Genomic DNA, 14,768 nt, shown 5'->3' with positions numbered 1-14,768 from the left:
CGCCTAGCTGCAATTAGGGGCATTTCTACAAAAGAAAAACAAAAATGTAGGCAGTTGGCAGTACCTACAATTTTGTGTTCCTTTACATCAAACAAATTTTATTGATAACTAGTATGTGCATTGCCATTTGGTACATTTATCCGCATGTTCTGCCATTCCTTCACTTCAATCACCATTCATTTTATAATATTAAAAAATTGTTAAATGTATAATCTTGAGAACAGCCAAGACTACGATTGAAGATATATTTGTCGTTCACAAATTCTTTACATTATAAGATCAATCATTACCTTTATTCACCAACATTCTAACAAAAAAAAGATTTGTAAAGCTAGATAATTATTTTTTGATAAAAGAGCGAACAAAATTAAATGTAGATTGCGAACTCTTGATTTATTTTCGCAATCACAAGTAAAACAAGAACATATTAACTACCCAAGGAACTAAGGCGTTGCCTTTTCCAAAAGGCTGAAATCTTAACGAAGAGCTAGGTGAACAGAAGCTTCTCCGGCGGATTGGCCCACGATCAGGATCTCCTCCACCAAAACATGCCATACGTTGCTTGATCCATTGGAATATTTATTTAAATTTTCTCAGAGAAACTGATTATATTGCTCATTCCTACAACCATTTCGTGTTATTCTGAGCACTTGATATTCTTTGCTGTTCAAATTATTTTGGAAACTACATTCTCCAAATGACAGAGTGCCCTTATCGCTAAGTGCAAAATCCTCTATCATCTTAATGAACTTCCTTGAAATAACTTCTTCATCAGGACGAATGGCTGTCCGTAGGGAAACATCGTCGAACATCAAGAAAACATCATCTCCATGGACGGTACCTTTAAGAAGGCAAACATTAGCTAGAAAACATTATTTTAATACAACCTTATACATACCAAAAAATACATCAGTGCGATTGGAAAGCACCTGACCCAATCCAGAAACAGCTGGATTGTCGTAGACAAACGAATAGACGGGACTCTGACCACGTTTCCGGTGAAGATCTATTGCTTCTGGCACGCTATTCTTGAAAAGAATGTCGGTGAACATCCGCTGCAAGTCCCAATAGCTCTCCACACTAAATCGCCGATCTCCCAGATACTTCTGCCTCAGATCCCTAGAGAACACGTCCATATCCTTAATAGTCTTCTTTGAGTCTCGGTAGAATAGTAAGTAGGGAGCCCAGTCGAACCAGCGATCGTTTAGTGTTTCTATCCAGGTCTCTCCGGTCGTCTTATTCTTTTTCAACAGTAAAGCCGCATTATAGCCACCATCTTCAGTGGTGTAAGTCACAACCCAAGGGACTTGTGAAAACTTTCCGCTTTTGATCACATCTCTGGGATCTTGGGTGAGAAAGGCATCTGGAGCATCTGCTGGCTCCACAACAGGTCCGAAAGGCGTAAAGGGCACGTATGAAAACACGAGAAAGCTACGAACGGCGGAAACTATTTCCCTGGCCGGTTTGGACTTTAAACATTTCTTTAGTTCCACAGAGTCTGCTAGTTGCCCACATCCAACAATGCGTCCCAGTTCAAAGGCTCGTCTTCGTCCTCCCTGCTGGACAACCCAAGGGTCTAGTGCATTTCCGCTCACCGATATGGCTGCCCTGGCCAACTGGCTAAAGTCCTCATGCAGGAGCTGCAAGTGAGTGGAAGCTCCGCCTGCAGAATGACCAATGAGCACAATATTCTCCGGCATTCCACCAAAACTTGCGATGTTTTGCTTGATCCATCGAAGAGCCAGCCGCTGATCTTTTAATCCATAGTTCCCCGGCAAGTTCTTATCACCCGTACTCGTGAAACCCAATGGACCCAAGCGATAGCTGATTTTTACCAAAAGCATTTTTCCCTCGCGCATGATGTACTCTTGCCCATACGAAGCGGCTCCACCGAACATAAAGCAACCACCATGTAGAAGAACAACGACAGGGTAGCTGCTCCTAGTTTTGTTCTTCGGCCTGTAGATGCTCACGGTCAAGCAATCCTCCTCCCCTTGCAGCTTTTCATTCCTGAATTGTTTCCACTGCAGGCAATCTACGGCTGGTTGTGTTGCATCGAAAACATCTCTCCACTCTTGACTGTACGGTTGAGGAGCTTCGAATCGAAGTTCCCCGATTGGTGGTTCAGCATAGGGAACTGATTCGTAGCTGAAGTAGTTGCCATTGTCCCTTCCACGGAGTTTTCCATTCGGGATCTCAACAATCAGCGGATCTAATTCTGCTCCTGCTTCAGTATATTTTAATTTTGCCAAGAGCAAAACTAAGCAGATTAACCACTTAAATAAAAACATGTCCAAAATCCGACAAATCGTAAACGAGACTGCGAACAATCAAAAGGTTGCCTTTTGCTTTATAGCTTAAAGCTTATCACGTCCCATTATCATAGCTTTATTGTCGCAAAAAACGAGCCTTTCTCGAATGAACAAATTAAATTATACGCGGTCTGAGACTGCACTCAATTTTCTTAAAATTTTAATGATGTTACCCCCTTCCTTTTTTTCAAATATGGCTTTCCAATAACGTTACCAAATATCACCACTTTTAAGTCCATAACTTTTCTTACAGATATCCGATTTTGAAAAGGAATAGCTTTATAAGTTTGTGGATTTAAGCTCTCAAAATCTGCATTTAAGTTTAGGTTTGTAAATTTGGGTCGATTTTCTTGAAATTTTAATGAGCCTTAGCCTTTTTTCGAAAAAAGTGACCTTATATCAGCACTTCAAAAGCCATAACTTTTCTTACAGATATCCGATTTTGAAAAGTCAGAGCTTTATAAGTTTGTGTTTTATAGCTCTGAAAATGTGCATTTAAATTTTTTTTCGTCAATTTGGGTCGATTTTCTTAAAATTTTAATGATGTTACCCCCTTCCTTTTTTTCAAATATGGCTTTCCAGAAACGTTACCAAATATCACCACCTTTAAATCCATAACTTTTCTTACAGATATCCGATTTTGAAAAGGAATAGCTTTATAAGTTTGTGGTTTTAAGCTCTCAAAATCTGCATTTAAGTTTAGATTTGTAAATTTGGGTCGATTTTCTTGAAATTTTAATGATGTTACCCCCTTCCTTTTTTTCAAATATGGCTTTCCAGAAACGTTACCAAATATCACCACTTTTAAGTCCATAACTTTTCTTACAGATATCCGATTTTGAAAAGGAATAGCTTTATAAGTTTGTGGTTTTAAGCTCTCAAAATCTGCATTTAAGTTTAGGTTTGTAAATTTGGGTCGATTTTCTTGAAATTTTAATGATGTTACCCCCTTCCTTTTTTTCAAATATGGCTTTCCAGAAACGTTACCAAATATCACCACTTTTAAGACCATAATTTTCTTAAAGATATTCGATTTTGAAAAGGCAAAGCTCTATAAGTTTGTGCATTTAAGCTCTGAAAATCGGCATTTAAATGTTGGTTTGTAAATTTGGGTCGATTTTCTTGAAATTTTAATGATGGTACCCTTTAGCTTTTTTTCGAAAAATGGCTTTGCAGAAAAGTGGCCTTATATCAGCACTTCAAAAGCCATAACTTTTCTGACAGATATCCGATTTTGAAAAGGCATAGCTTTATAAGTTTGTGGTTTTAAGCTCTGAAAATCTGAATTTAAGTTTTGGTTTGTAAATTTGGGTCGATTTCCCAAAAATGACTTTTCAAAAAAGTTTGTAGAAAAATTACCTAAAACCAGCACTTCTAGATTCAAACCTTTTCTCAAAAAATAAGAATTTTTTGTTTAATACTAATTTTAGTGTTTAACTAATTTATATTCCTAACAAAAGAAATTATTTCAAAAATTGTCCTATAGGAAATGTTTTTAAATCAATAACAGTTTTATTTCGGTGCAGAACTTTAGGGAAACTGAACATACTGTTTATTCTGACATCCGTTTTTGCCTATCAATAACAAATTAAATTTCTCACTGCCCACATTGTCCTGGAAAACGCATTCGCCATAGGTTAGTGTCCCGTTGTCACTCAGAGCAAAGTCCGCCAACATACTGATGAAATTTCTCGAAATGCTTTTCTCATCCGGACGCAACTGCGGATCTCGTACAACGTTTTCGAATATCAAAAAGTAGTCGTCTCCGTGCACCGTTCCTGAAAATTGACCATTTATTTTAAGTTGATATAATAATAACGACTCAAATACCAAAATTAATATGCCTTCGTTTGGTCAGCACCTGGGCTATTCCTCTATCGGCTGGATTGTCATACACAAACGCATAGGCTGGACTCTTTCCATGTTTGCGATGAAGATCCAAGGAGTCCTGTGTACTGTTCTTAAAGAGGACGTCCGTGAAGAGCATCTGCAATTCCCAATAGTTTTGGCTACTAAATCTCTGATCGCCTACATACTCCTGCCTTATTTTCCGGGAGTAATCGTCCATTTCCTCGATAGCCTTCTTTGAATCCCGGTAGAATAGCAAATACGGAGCCCAGTCAGACCAGCGATCGTTAAGTTCCTCAAGCAATGTCTTTCCACATTTGTTTGATTCTTCCAGGAGCAAGGCGGCGTTGTAGCCACCATCCTCAGTGACATAGGTCACGGCCCAGGGAACTTGTCCAAATTTCCCGCTTTTGATGACATCTCGGGGATCTTGGGTGAGGAAGGCGTCGGGTGCATCCAGCGGTTCCACCACAGGGCCAAATGGTGCAAATGGCACATAGGAAAATATCAGGAAGCTTTGCACAGCACTTACTATTTCACTAGCAGTCTTGGACTTGAGACACTTTTTAAGGGTTGCCGAATCTGCAGGCAGTCCACAGCCCACAATGCGTCCCAGTTCAAAGGCTCGGCCTCGTCCTCCCTGCTGGACAACACATGGATCCAAGGCATTGCCGCTGAAGGAGATCGCTGCCTTGGCCAGCTGGCTGAAGTCTTCACGTAGGAGCTGCAAGTGAACCGAAGCTCCTCCGGCGGAGTGACCCACGAGCAGGATGTTTTCCGGCTCTCCACCAAAGCTGGCTATGTTTGCCTTGATCCATTGCAGAGCCAGTCGTTGATCTTTTAGTCCGTAGTTCCCGGGCAAATCCGCATCACCGGTGCTCGCGAAACCCAGTGGACCCAGGCGATAGCTTATCTTCACCAGTATGAACTTGCCCTCCCGCATCACGTTCTCGTGCCCATTTTGCGCAGCTGCCCCGAACATGAAGGCACCGCCGTGAATGTGGCCCACCACGGGAAGGCCATTGCGACTGCTGCTCTTGGGTCTGTAGATGCTGACGGTCAGACAGTCCTCTTCGCCGGCCAACTTGTTGTCTCCCGGGGTGAACTGGTCCCACTGCAGGCACACCACCGGTGGCCGAGTGGCATCGAAAGTATCCAGCCACTTTTGTGCGTACGCCAGCGGCGCCTCAAATCGCAAGTCATCGATAGGGGGTTCGGCATACGGAATCGATTCGTAGCTGTAGAAGTTGCCATTATCGCGGCCACGAAGTTTGCCTTGGGGCAGCTCCACCACCAAGAGGGGATCATCCGGATCACTGCCCGACGACGAACCGAGCCACAGGCAGTTCAGCACAAAGAACAATCGCAATCTCACGCAGTTCATGTTGCTCACTTTGCCGAATTCAGACCGCAACTGTCTTGAGAAGTGGAAATTATCCCGCTTTTATTGAATCGATCGGAAGGCGGCTTATCGCCAGCGAGACTCCCGACCACCTGAACAACCAGTCTCAGTTGAGATCTAGGCACGCTATGCGATTAGACTTCTAATACCTGATTTTGATTTGAGCATATCTCTTGGTTGGACATCTATACGATAGCCGTATACATATTAAGGTTGTTACATATCCACTTGATTTCATTTATTTTTTAGGCATGCATCCCCACGAAATTGACGAGCCCACTTGAGGTTAGATATTGTTTATACAATCGCACTCAAGTCAACTTTTGTTTAAAAAAAAAGTGAGTAGCTTGAACTTATAATTTTTTTAGAGGAAAACCAAATCGTTTTTCAAATTTTAAACAAGTAATTGTGATAAAATGTAAATAAATAAATAATCTTAATTCAGAATTGATTTTTTAATATTCTGGATGCTTATAATTGAATACAGCGAATATAAGAAGTTTGTTTAATTAAGCTAAAATAACATTTACTTATAAGAAAGCTTCAAACAAATAGAGAGCACAAAGTTCTCTAAAGAGAATGATTGTTTTTGATGTTACATGAAATTCTGCCGAAAAGCTTTATAAGCCATATTCAGAGAAGAGAAGAATACAAAGAATTGTATTACATAGAATAAGTCTGACTATAATAATAGTCAAAAGCTAAGCTATTCAAAAAAGTATAAATACAATTTCAGCTAAGCTGCTACGGGAAAAACCTATTTTTTTGTTGAATGTTTTAACTTCAGATTGTTTAATTATGGCAAATTCCGAATCAATCGGATTAATGAAAATAAAAATTTACGTTTAATAATAAAGTAAATAACATTAAATATTTCCCTCCCCCCAAAAGGTGTTTTCACAAATTGATACAGCCGAAAAGTATGTAGACTTTTAAGAAAAATGAATGTTGAGTACGTGCTGAAATACACATCTTCTTTTGAATTCTTGTATTACTTTGACATTTAAAATAACCAAAACGGCAGTGTAATATTTAAATGAGTTTATGACACGTAACCGTCATGGATAATAAAAGTAAATGAAAACAGAGTTTTTAGTATTTGTACATAATTAATATATTGGATATACAGTAGTATACATGTTGTATATTATATTACAAGTATATGCGTTATCTAAGAAATAGGGTTAAATCGCTCGAAAAATTAATGGTTGCTGGTAAATTAAGGTCTATAAAATAGGAAACCTTTAAACATTTGCTTAGAACTCCAACTCTCCTGGCAAATATTTATCAATCAAGGTCTGATAATACGGCCACAAAGCCTCAATATCCGGAACCACCTCGCTCTTAGTGTACAAATCGTAGCGACTGATGGGAATAAAGGGTTAACAAACTGGGCGTAAAAATCTTTTAAATAAACTCACTTGAAGATCAGCACCCACTTCTTGGTCTCCGCATCTTGGGGAGCCTCCAGGTGTTTATAATCGCCGCCGTTGTGCCACGGATAAAACGAGTGGAAGCGAATGATGTTGCATGCCACATGGGGTAGCTTAGTCTTGTTGTGCTTCAGCACCGAATACATGTACTCATCGTGTCCCCAGGACATCAGCAGGTTGTCCACACCACAGTTGGGCTTGTAAATGCCCAACTCGGTGTTATAGGCGGGATTATCCCCGTCGGGATTTCCCTCGAAGCTCTCCTCCCGGTAAACGATGCTGTCGCCCCATCGGCAGCCCACGGCGAAGGTGTCTCCGACCACCGCCCACTGGGGCTCATCGTAGAAGGCCATGATCTTGCCCAGATCGTGGATGAGTGCCGTCAGGTGTAGCCAATCGTGCTCCGGGAACTCGGCTCGTGCCCGCTCGGCCGCCTGGAAGGCGTGGATTATGTTGGGCAGATCCAGGTCGGGATCTGACTCGTCCACCAGATCGTTCAGCTTCTCCAGAGCCTCGCGCACAGTCATCTTAATCGTGTTGAATTTCAGCCAGCGATCGCGGCGACCTTATAAAAATAATCATATTTTAAATATAAAATGGATAGCTAAGTACTGAGGAAAGGAAATATTTTTAATAACATTTTAAATGGCTAACCAGTTTTGAACCCACACATATACTTTGTAGATTCGTTTCTAAATGAAGTCTAAGTCCTTATTTTTAAGCCACATAGTTTTTATTTAGATACTTTTGTGTTATTAATTTTATACTCATCTTATTGACAAATTTTATAACATTATTATGTTGTATTATTAAAAATGGGAAAAAATAACAGGTCAAATGCTTGATATCATAATTATTATTTATTTTTAATTGCACTTGCTTTTTTAACTTACCCTTGACAAAGTCCACGGTCTGGTTCAAGTGCATCTGGCGATAGGTCTGTCGCACACGTTCCTTTAGGGGATCGGTGGTGTCCACACTGTAGTCCCGGAATTTAGAGGGATTCTTGTCGGCAAATGTGGGCTCTGGACGCAAAAGCTCCGAAGGATCCAGAAGGTGGACATGGTTCTATCAATAAAATGCACTATTGTTTAAGACACTTTAAATCACTAAAAGAAAACCAATTTTTACCTCAGCAAGGATTCTCATTTTGAATAAAATTAAAAGTTAAGTAGTATACAAGAACTTGAATTAGAATTTTGGGTAGTACCGCGCACTTGAGCAAGCAAAACACTTTTGAATCGCTGGGCGCTCAGATCTCACACTTTTATAGTCTGCCGACCATCGGAAATTTAACGGAATACACAATCACATTCCATATAGTACACTCTCTTCTATTCTAAGTGTACTCGAAAATGATTTATAGTATGTTTTTATTTTTCAAAACACGAGATTCGCCTGCGTCGCTTCCCGTGCGGCCTCTCCCAATCATTATCAATATTACGCCTGAAACCCGGGCTCAAACATTTATATCACATTATATATGTGGAGAAACGTAAGGCCTTTAAATTGAATTACATTTGGTGTTATAATTCTTTATCTCAAGTCCGGGACTCCCTCGACTTATCTAGAGCTGCATTACTTTTTATTTCGCTACATAAACTCATAAAACTGGAAGTTGCACTCGACTGATAACATCGAAAGGCAGGCTATAAAAATACATAATGTATCTGTTTCACATATATCTGGATCAAGTGCAAGGCCACGGCACTGAGTAACGATTCTGATGGTTGGGGTCGTTACGCGAGGACTCATAAAAGTATTTCTTTAAGTTAAAGATAAGAATTTACTCGACTCAATAAATATATATTTATTATATTTATATAAGAAATAAATTTTGTTAAATAACCTAATGTGGCTCTTTTTCGCAAAATGGCAAAAGAAACCAAAACTTCTGCATAACAATAACGAAACCAAAAACAAATTTAACTAAGTCACTTATATTTAAATTTAATGGAATAGCATAAATGTTTAAAATTGATTACTGTAACTCTCTAACAACACGGTTTTACATATTTAAATGGATGTTTTGTGTTCTTCGATTTAATACAACATTGAAATTTTAAAAAAATCTGTTAGAGTAAAACTTATATTCACATTTAAAAACACTTATAACCAAAAGGAATGTTTGTTTCGTTCGCGTTAGTAACATGACTTCAGCGGATGTTCAGCATTTGGGATCAGGCATACAATTCTTCCCTAGATCAGAAGTCACGCCTTAAGCACCCAAAATATTCCTTCGATAGATCTCGGGTATGGCTAACCTTGAACAACCGCCAGGAAAGCAAGAGGTCCATAGCCAAAAGCCATCGCTCCACATCCAGCGATCAGACGAACGTCTAAAAGTAGAAACAACGGCCCGCAATCTGGGTACACAGTCATCAAGCTGAAGCTTAATGTGCCATCAAGGGGGGGATTGCCTAAAGAAAAGTTATCAGTCGTCTACAAACGTGACGTCGATCCCATTCGATTGGATCCGGACTCACACACGTCTCAAGTGCGAACTACAAGTTGAGATTTCACACTGCCCACGAAGGGGCGGACTGATCGCCTTACCTAGAAGTGGGCCGGAGGAGCTTGTTCCAAGTGTTCCGAGTCGCAATATCGCCGTTCGACACCATCAAGGGGTCAGTTTGTAACGACCGTTGTCAATAAACCTTATCACCTATTAGGGGAGCGTTTCGCACAAAGTACGGGCATTGGGGAAGCTGGGCGGCAATGGAAAAGTTTCATAATATTTTTATTTCACACCGATGCCGATGCCCATGTCGATGCTGGTGTCATCAATTAAATCAGATCGTGCCGGCAAATGCAATCGCTTGCGGAGAGAGTTATAAAAGTCAATAGAAGCAAACGGAAACTGGACATGCCTTTAAATTGTTTTATTTATAGTATTGCAATTTTCACTGCATATCTAGATAGCAATTAGATTTCCCACTGCGCAGCATTGGCCCCAAGTTCTAGGTCGAATTCGCCATGTTGTATGGTCTATATCAGGCAGATCGATCACATTCATAAACAACGATGATAAGGTTATAAAAATGCCACAAATTATTCTATAATTAGGCAGGGGATCATAAGTAAAGTTCGAAAGGTGGAAAGGACAAGGCTATTAGACGCAGAATGGACACAAATGGCATACAACGATGATCAATCCGTTTTCAAAAATACAGAGTCCTCTGACTACAGCCTCCTGCGAATCTTCATTGTCCATAAAAGAGATTGCAGTTTGTTATATTGATGCTCCACCGTTTTTACTACGGCCTCAAGCAATTATCAATAAATCATGTTGGCGAGCTCGACTTTCGCCAGACGAACTCTTCGACTTTAATTCAAAAGTTGATATTTCGCTGATAGATTTGTGCACATGCTTGCAATAATTCATCAGGCTTCAGCTGACAGCCGGGGTCATCGGGTCATCAAAAGTACTCTCCCCTGCCAGCACAAGACTCTTAGATTATATTATCATGCGTCAAATAAATCAAGTACACAAGCAATCTAGACTAGGCTTGCGAAAATACGTAATTTATCAGACAAATGGAATTCATAATTTAAAGGAAGTGTACATTTTTATGTTCGCCGAAAAGTATACATTACTATATGACATCTTTAAAATAAATACAGAAATACAGTGTAAAAAATTAAGAAGAAAAAATTAATATCTAAGAAACCGTGACCTTTGAAGCTTTTGGCAAACATATAAAATTATTATACCACAAAATCGCTTTGAATGTTTATAAAGTTAAAATCGAAACAAAATTTAACAAAGTCCTTTATTACTAAAATAATCATGACCTTTAAAGCTTATTTGCAACTATATAAAATTATTAATATGAACTTTAAATTAATGAGTGCATTAACAAATGAATTCCGTAGTACCACAAAAAAATAACCCTTAAATAAGCTGTTAGTACTTTCACAACACAACCAAACATAAATTAACAAAAAATACATTTTATTACGGTTTTATGTTTACAAAACTTAAGCCTTAAGTACACGAATAAAAAGCATTGCCTGTGCCAAGCATTAAAAATCACAATGTGCAATTCCAAGTGGATCACCCTCGCACTGACAGGCTTCTTTGGATGAGGGACGTTTAACGTTGGATGGACGCGAATACGAATACGGATGCGATACGGTTGAAGTTGACAGTCTTTGTGCGAGGTGCTGCATAATTAATGAGTAAGGGTATCGTGCCAGCTAAAAAACTCCCCTTTTGGGCTTAATAATTTCCCTGTACTGCCGCCTAATTGTTTGCCCGTAGATATATATGGTTGGCCTGCAGCAGGAGCTCGTTCCGAGGAAATTACCGGCACTCGTGTTTGAACAACAAACAGCGACGGCGAACAAGAGCGGAAAATGTAAATTACAGCGCTTAATTGGACGCCTAAACGCATGCTAGGCATTTAACGATTTAACCTTCGATTCCTCGCCGCAGAATTCTAATTAAAAACCACTGAAAGCGGAGGTCCTTAGCAGAGCCATGAGGACAAAACTGGGTAGCAGGACTGCCAGGTAAAGGGGCCTCCACCTCTCATTGCCAGCCGCATTTTCCGCATTGACAAACGGAATCGACCCCATGTTGAATATCGGTGTAACTATATAGTTCTTGTACAAGGTTCGATCGTTCAGCGGCTGGATGGGTCGGAAATTGTTCTTCAAATGGTCATCATTGGCTGTCAGCAGTCGGAAAGCACTCAACTAGGGAAAAATAAAAATGGTATTAGTTTTGGGAAAAATGTCAGGCTTAGGTAAACATTAAAATATAATAATAATTCCATTTGCCCTCTTTGTATTATCCTCAATAGAATTAATGAAAGCTACATGCTTATCAAACCAAACAACTATTTAAAATTATTAGTGTAATAATAAGGTTGACAAAAAATCACACTGTTTTTTGCATAACATCTATAATTTAATTTAAGTTCCACAAAGAATGACTTTTAAATAAAATAAACGCACAAATTATGGCTTTATTTTGTTGGGTTAAGTCACTCTTTTGACCTAATATTTACTAATTGTCTCTTTTCATACAAAATATTTACCTGTTTCTCCGTAATGTCTATGGGGACTGTGAAATCGATCCAGGTAACCTCCTCACTGCATGGCGGAGTTGTCAGAGAACCAGTGTAGGTGTAGTAACTTTCCAAGGACTTCGAGACGTATTGTCCCAGGGGAAGTGGGTTGGTCATGTTCACGGTTTTGCCTTTCCGGTCAATCTGAGATAGCAAATTCGTGAAGCCTTCATAGCCACCAGTTGAATTCTTGCTAATCTAAAAATGCAGAGACATCATTATCATATTAAAAACGCTTGTTTTCCACAGTCAATAAGAGCTTCCTCACCTGAAAGAAGAAGGCCATCACGGCGATCCCATGATCCTTGTCCAGAGCGCTTACAAAATCAGGATATTCAAGATTTCGCAAGACCACATGGAGCTCGGCGGGATAGGCATGGTTATCGACCAGGTCCTCGCTGCCTATCGTATCGTTCTCGCCCCAGTGGAAGTGGAACTGCTCGAACTGGTAGCCCAAAGGAGTTTTCTCCGCCAAAGGACCTCCTCTCACAGTCGGCACTGTGTCCTCGTCGAAACTCATCTTCACCAGCACCGTGTGACCATTATTCGACATTTGAAAGGCATGGGGCACCACGTTGAAATTGAAAAAGTCCAGCTTGGGAAACCTTTTCTCCACAGCCGTAACCTTGTCAATATTTATGGGACTCTGGTGCTTTCCACTGCATCGGGCATAATCTTCACCCCAGTGCGCGGGACCATATCTGCCCTCATATCCAAAATCTTGGGCCAAGACAACCGAAGCTAAGAGAACATTTTTCATTAAAATATTTGTATTTAAATAAAATATTTTTACGCTTAAACTCAGTAAGTAAATGATCAAAATGACATGTAAAGCCTTAATATTAAGTATTGATATTTGCGTCATCAAGTCTAAATGTACATGAATTTATTTTTTAAGAGAAAACAAACAGAGACATTTAATCGAGCTACTTGAGGTGCTAATTGAAAGATAATGACGGTGACATTTCGCGACATCGAGTGGGTGTGTTATCACTAGACCTGTTGAGCAAAGCTATCAACTATTTTTGGTCGCAGCGAAAGCTATAAATACGCGATATGTTTGTCCTATTAATTTTGCACATTTTATTAATGCGGTGCCCGTCGTCATTGGGAATTCAAACATCAAGACACCAGTAATTGCTTTTTCAATTAGCATTGATCGAGCAACAGTTAACCGTGTAAAGTTCATTACAATTTGCCGAGAATTTCTATAAAAGGGCGCAACTGTCAGTTGTAAATATGACTTGTAATATTCTTAATTTGTAAATGACAAACAAAAAAATGGCTACAAAAAATGCTAACCAAAATTACCTCTGCCAAATTATCTCTCATTAACGAGTTGCCTATCTATGACAAATTTAAGTAATTTATGCTCTAATTTTTATACTGTTTCCCAAATTAGTTCACACCGTAACCAAAAAAAGTTTTAGATAATTAAAAAAAATACAGTAGAAACAATTTCATATTACAAAAAAATACCTCTGTGATTTTCTACGACAGGTATCATGTGGTTTGGTCATGCCTGATGTTGATGATCATGGTGGACAATCGTGACAATCAAGAAAGCCGAATGGCAGGTAGAAGGTCGAAGATCAATCAGGTGACCGACTCGTAAGGGACTATAAATAAAAGTTCTATCGCAGAAGTTTTCTAGACAAGATTTCTAATAACATGATCATTAAAGTTTCACAATGTGATTTCCTCCAGTTGTAAGTTGAGTTAAAACCAAGGTTATCGGGCATTTACCAAACGATAATAATTATTATTTTACACTGTAACCATTCTTAACTGACGATATAGTTAAATACGGTTTACTTATATATCTATCTACACGGTAAAATAATGATTTTCTGCAAAAATATTGTCTTACAACATTTTTCAATTTATTATTTTGATTACTTATCACTCAAAGTAAAATTATTTGCACACAAAACCCTTTTTTTTCTGCGTGTAGCAAGGGCTATCACAGTCCTGACAATTGTTTTAGTGTTTATAGCACTTTGTTATGAAAACACTGTATGGCATATGTAGCTTAATTGCAGGCCTCGTATCTTGATTAACGCATTTTTGTCAACAATGTCTCAGTATCAAGTTACACCTTTGTTTGGCTACTATAGTATTATAGCTCACCACAAATCAAGATCGGGGCAATGACAATTGCAAGTGCGGTGTTGGTGTTGCGACACCACCTCATGATTTCACTTCGCCTTGGTGTCACTTTCGCGGAACACTTGCCTTATCGGGGCTATCGAGGCACTGTCACCAATCGCGACTAATTTACGAACTGTAACTATTTATGGCAACGGCAATGCACAAATCTGGCGGCTTACTGTCTTATTTTCCGTGCTCGCCCGCCGAACGCGGTCACACAACTGCGGTTAGGGCCTCGACGAACCCGCAACTTATATCGCCTCGTCGGAGGTTTGTGTCTGCCGCCGATTGCTTCTGCTTCTGGCTTCGCTGTTTGCTGGCCAATCGAGTTGGAGGCCCAGGGGTCGGAAACTTTCCAATGTATCCATCCACTCAAGTGCCGAGGAAGCGACCAATTCGCAGACCAAGCCCAAACCAAATGCCAGCCACATCCGATGAAGATTTAAAAGGTTAATCATTCTGCTGACTTTTCGTTGCCCTAACCTTGCCATTGAATCCTGGTTCTCGTTAAACTATTCCACTCAACTTGATTCTACAAACGGTACAA

At 39.6% G+C, this 14,768-nt stretch overlaps 4 protein-coding genes across 5 annotated transcripts; all 4 read right to left on the bottom strand.

Annotated features, from left to right (window-relative positions):
- Positions 1 to 438: 438 nt before the first annotated feature.
- LOC128257855 (esterase P) lies at positions 439 to 2,344 on the bottom strand. Its single transcript, XM_052989070.1, has 2 exons — positions 899 to 2,344; positions 439 to 841 (listed from the first exon to the last, which is right to left on the bottom strand). Exons 1-2 carry the CDS (start codon positions 2,289 to 2,291, stop codon positions 594 to 596), a joined length of 1,641 nt encoding a protein of 546 aa, XP_052845030.1. The 5' UTR covers positions 2,292 to 2,344; the 3' UTR covers positions 439 to 593.
- A 1,456-nt stretch (positions 2,345 to 3,800) lies between these two features.
- Positions 3,801 to 5,703, bottom strand: LOC128257853 (esterase-5B). The gene is made up of 2 exons (XM_052989068.1): positions 4,143 to 5,703; positions 3,801 to 4,090 (listed from the first exon to the last, which is right to left on the bottom strand). Exons 1-2 carry the CDS (start codon positions 5,542 to 5,544, stop codon positions 3,843 to 3,845), a joined length of 1,650 nt encoding a protein of 549 aa, XP_052845028.1. The 5' UTR covers positions 5,545 to 5,703; the 3' UTR covers positions 3,801 to 3,842.
- A 948-nt stretch (positions 5,704 to 6,651) lies between these two features.
- LOC128257859 (inositol oxygenase) lies at positions 6,652 to 8,277 on the bottom strand. Its single transcript, XM_052989074.1, has 4 exons — positions 8,127 to 8,277; positions 7,889 to 8,063; positions 6,984 to 7,560; positions 6,652 to 6,927 (listed from the first exon to the last, which is right to left on the bottom strand). Exons 1-4 carry the CDS (start codon positions 8,142 to 8,144, stop codon positions 6,819 to 6,821), a joined length of 879 nt encoding a protein of 292 aa, XP_052845034.1. The 5' UTR covers positions 8,145 to 8,277; the 3' UTR covers positions 6,652 to 6,818.
- Positions 8,278 to 10,929: 2,652 nt separating this feature from the next.
- LOC128257857 (carbonic anhydrase 1) lies at positions 10,930 to 14,768 on the bottom strand. Of its 2 annotated transcripts, none has more exons than XM_052989072.1 (4): positions 14,201 to 14,768; positions 12,339 to 12,811; positions 12,041 to 12,268; positions 10,930 to 11,696 (listed from the first exon to the last, which is right to left on the bottom strand). In XM_052989072.1, exons 1-4 carry the CDS (start codon positions 14,262 to 14,264, stop codon positions 11,442 to 11,444), a joined length of 1,020 nt encoding a protein of 339 aa, XP_052845032.1. In that variant the 5' UTR covers positions 14,265 to 14,768; the 3' UTR covers positions 10,930 to 11,441. The 2 variants fall into 2 exon arrangements, with proteins under 2 accessions (XP_052845032.1, XP_052845033.1); XM_052989073.1 differs by lacking the exon at positions 14,201 to 14,768 and adding an exon at positions 13,550 to 13,930.

This window comes from Drosophila gunungcola, assembly GCF_025200985.1.
Source record: "Drosophila gunungcola strain Sukarami chromosome 3L unlocalized genomic scaffold, Dgunungcola_SK_2 000002F, whole genome shotgun sequence".
Lineage (NCBI taxonomy): Eukaryota > Metazoa > Arthropoda > Insecta > Diptera > Drosophilidae > Drosophila > Drosophila gunungcola.
This window is presented reverse-complemented; position numbering and strand designations above follow the sequence as displayed.

Coding starts and splice junctions, on each gene's coding strand:
- LOC128257853 (XM_052989068.1), bottom strand. CDS start 5,544: ATGAACTGCGTGAGATTGCGATTGTTCTTTGTGCTGAACTGCCTGTGG. Junction 4,091..4,142: donor ACGAAGGCATATTAATTTTG/GTATTTGAGTCG, acceptor GTCAATTTTCAG/GAACGGTGCACGGAGACGAC.
- LOC128257855 (XM_052989070.1), bottom strand. CDS start 2,291: ATGTTTTTATTTAAGTGGTTAATCTGCTTAGTTTTGCTCTTGGCAAAA. Junction 842..898: donor TCGCACTGATGTATTTTTTG/GTATGTATAAGG, acceptor GCCTTCTTAAAG/GTACCGTCCATGGAGATGAT.
- LOC128257859 (XM_052989074.1), bottom strand. Junction 7,561..7,888: donor GACCGTGGACTTTGTCAAGG/GTAAGTTAAAAA, acceptor TATTTTTATAAG/GTCGCCGCGATCGCTGGCTG. Junction 6,928..6,983: donor AAGTGGGTGCTGATCTTCAA/GTGAGTTTATTT, acceptor TATTCCCATCAG/TCGCTACGATTTGTACACTA.
- LOC128257857 (XM_052989072.1), bottom strand. CDS start 14,264: ATGAGGTGGTGTCGCAACACCAACACCGCACTTGCAATTGTCATTGCC. Junction 12,812..14,200: donor TGCCCCGATCTTGATTTGTG/GTGAGCTATAAT, acceptor ATGTTCTCTTAG/CTTCGGTTGTCTTGGCCCAA. Junction 12,269..12,338: donor TGATGGCCTTCTTCTTTCAG/GTGAGGAAGCTC, acceptor CTGCATTTTTAG/ATTAGCAAGAATTCAACTGG.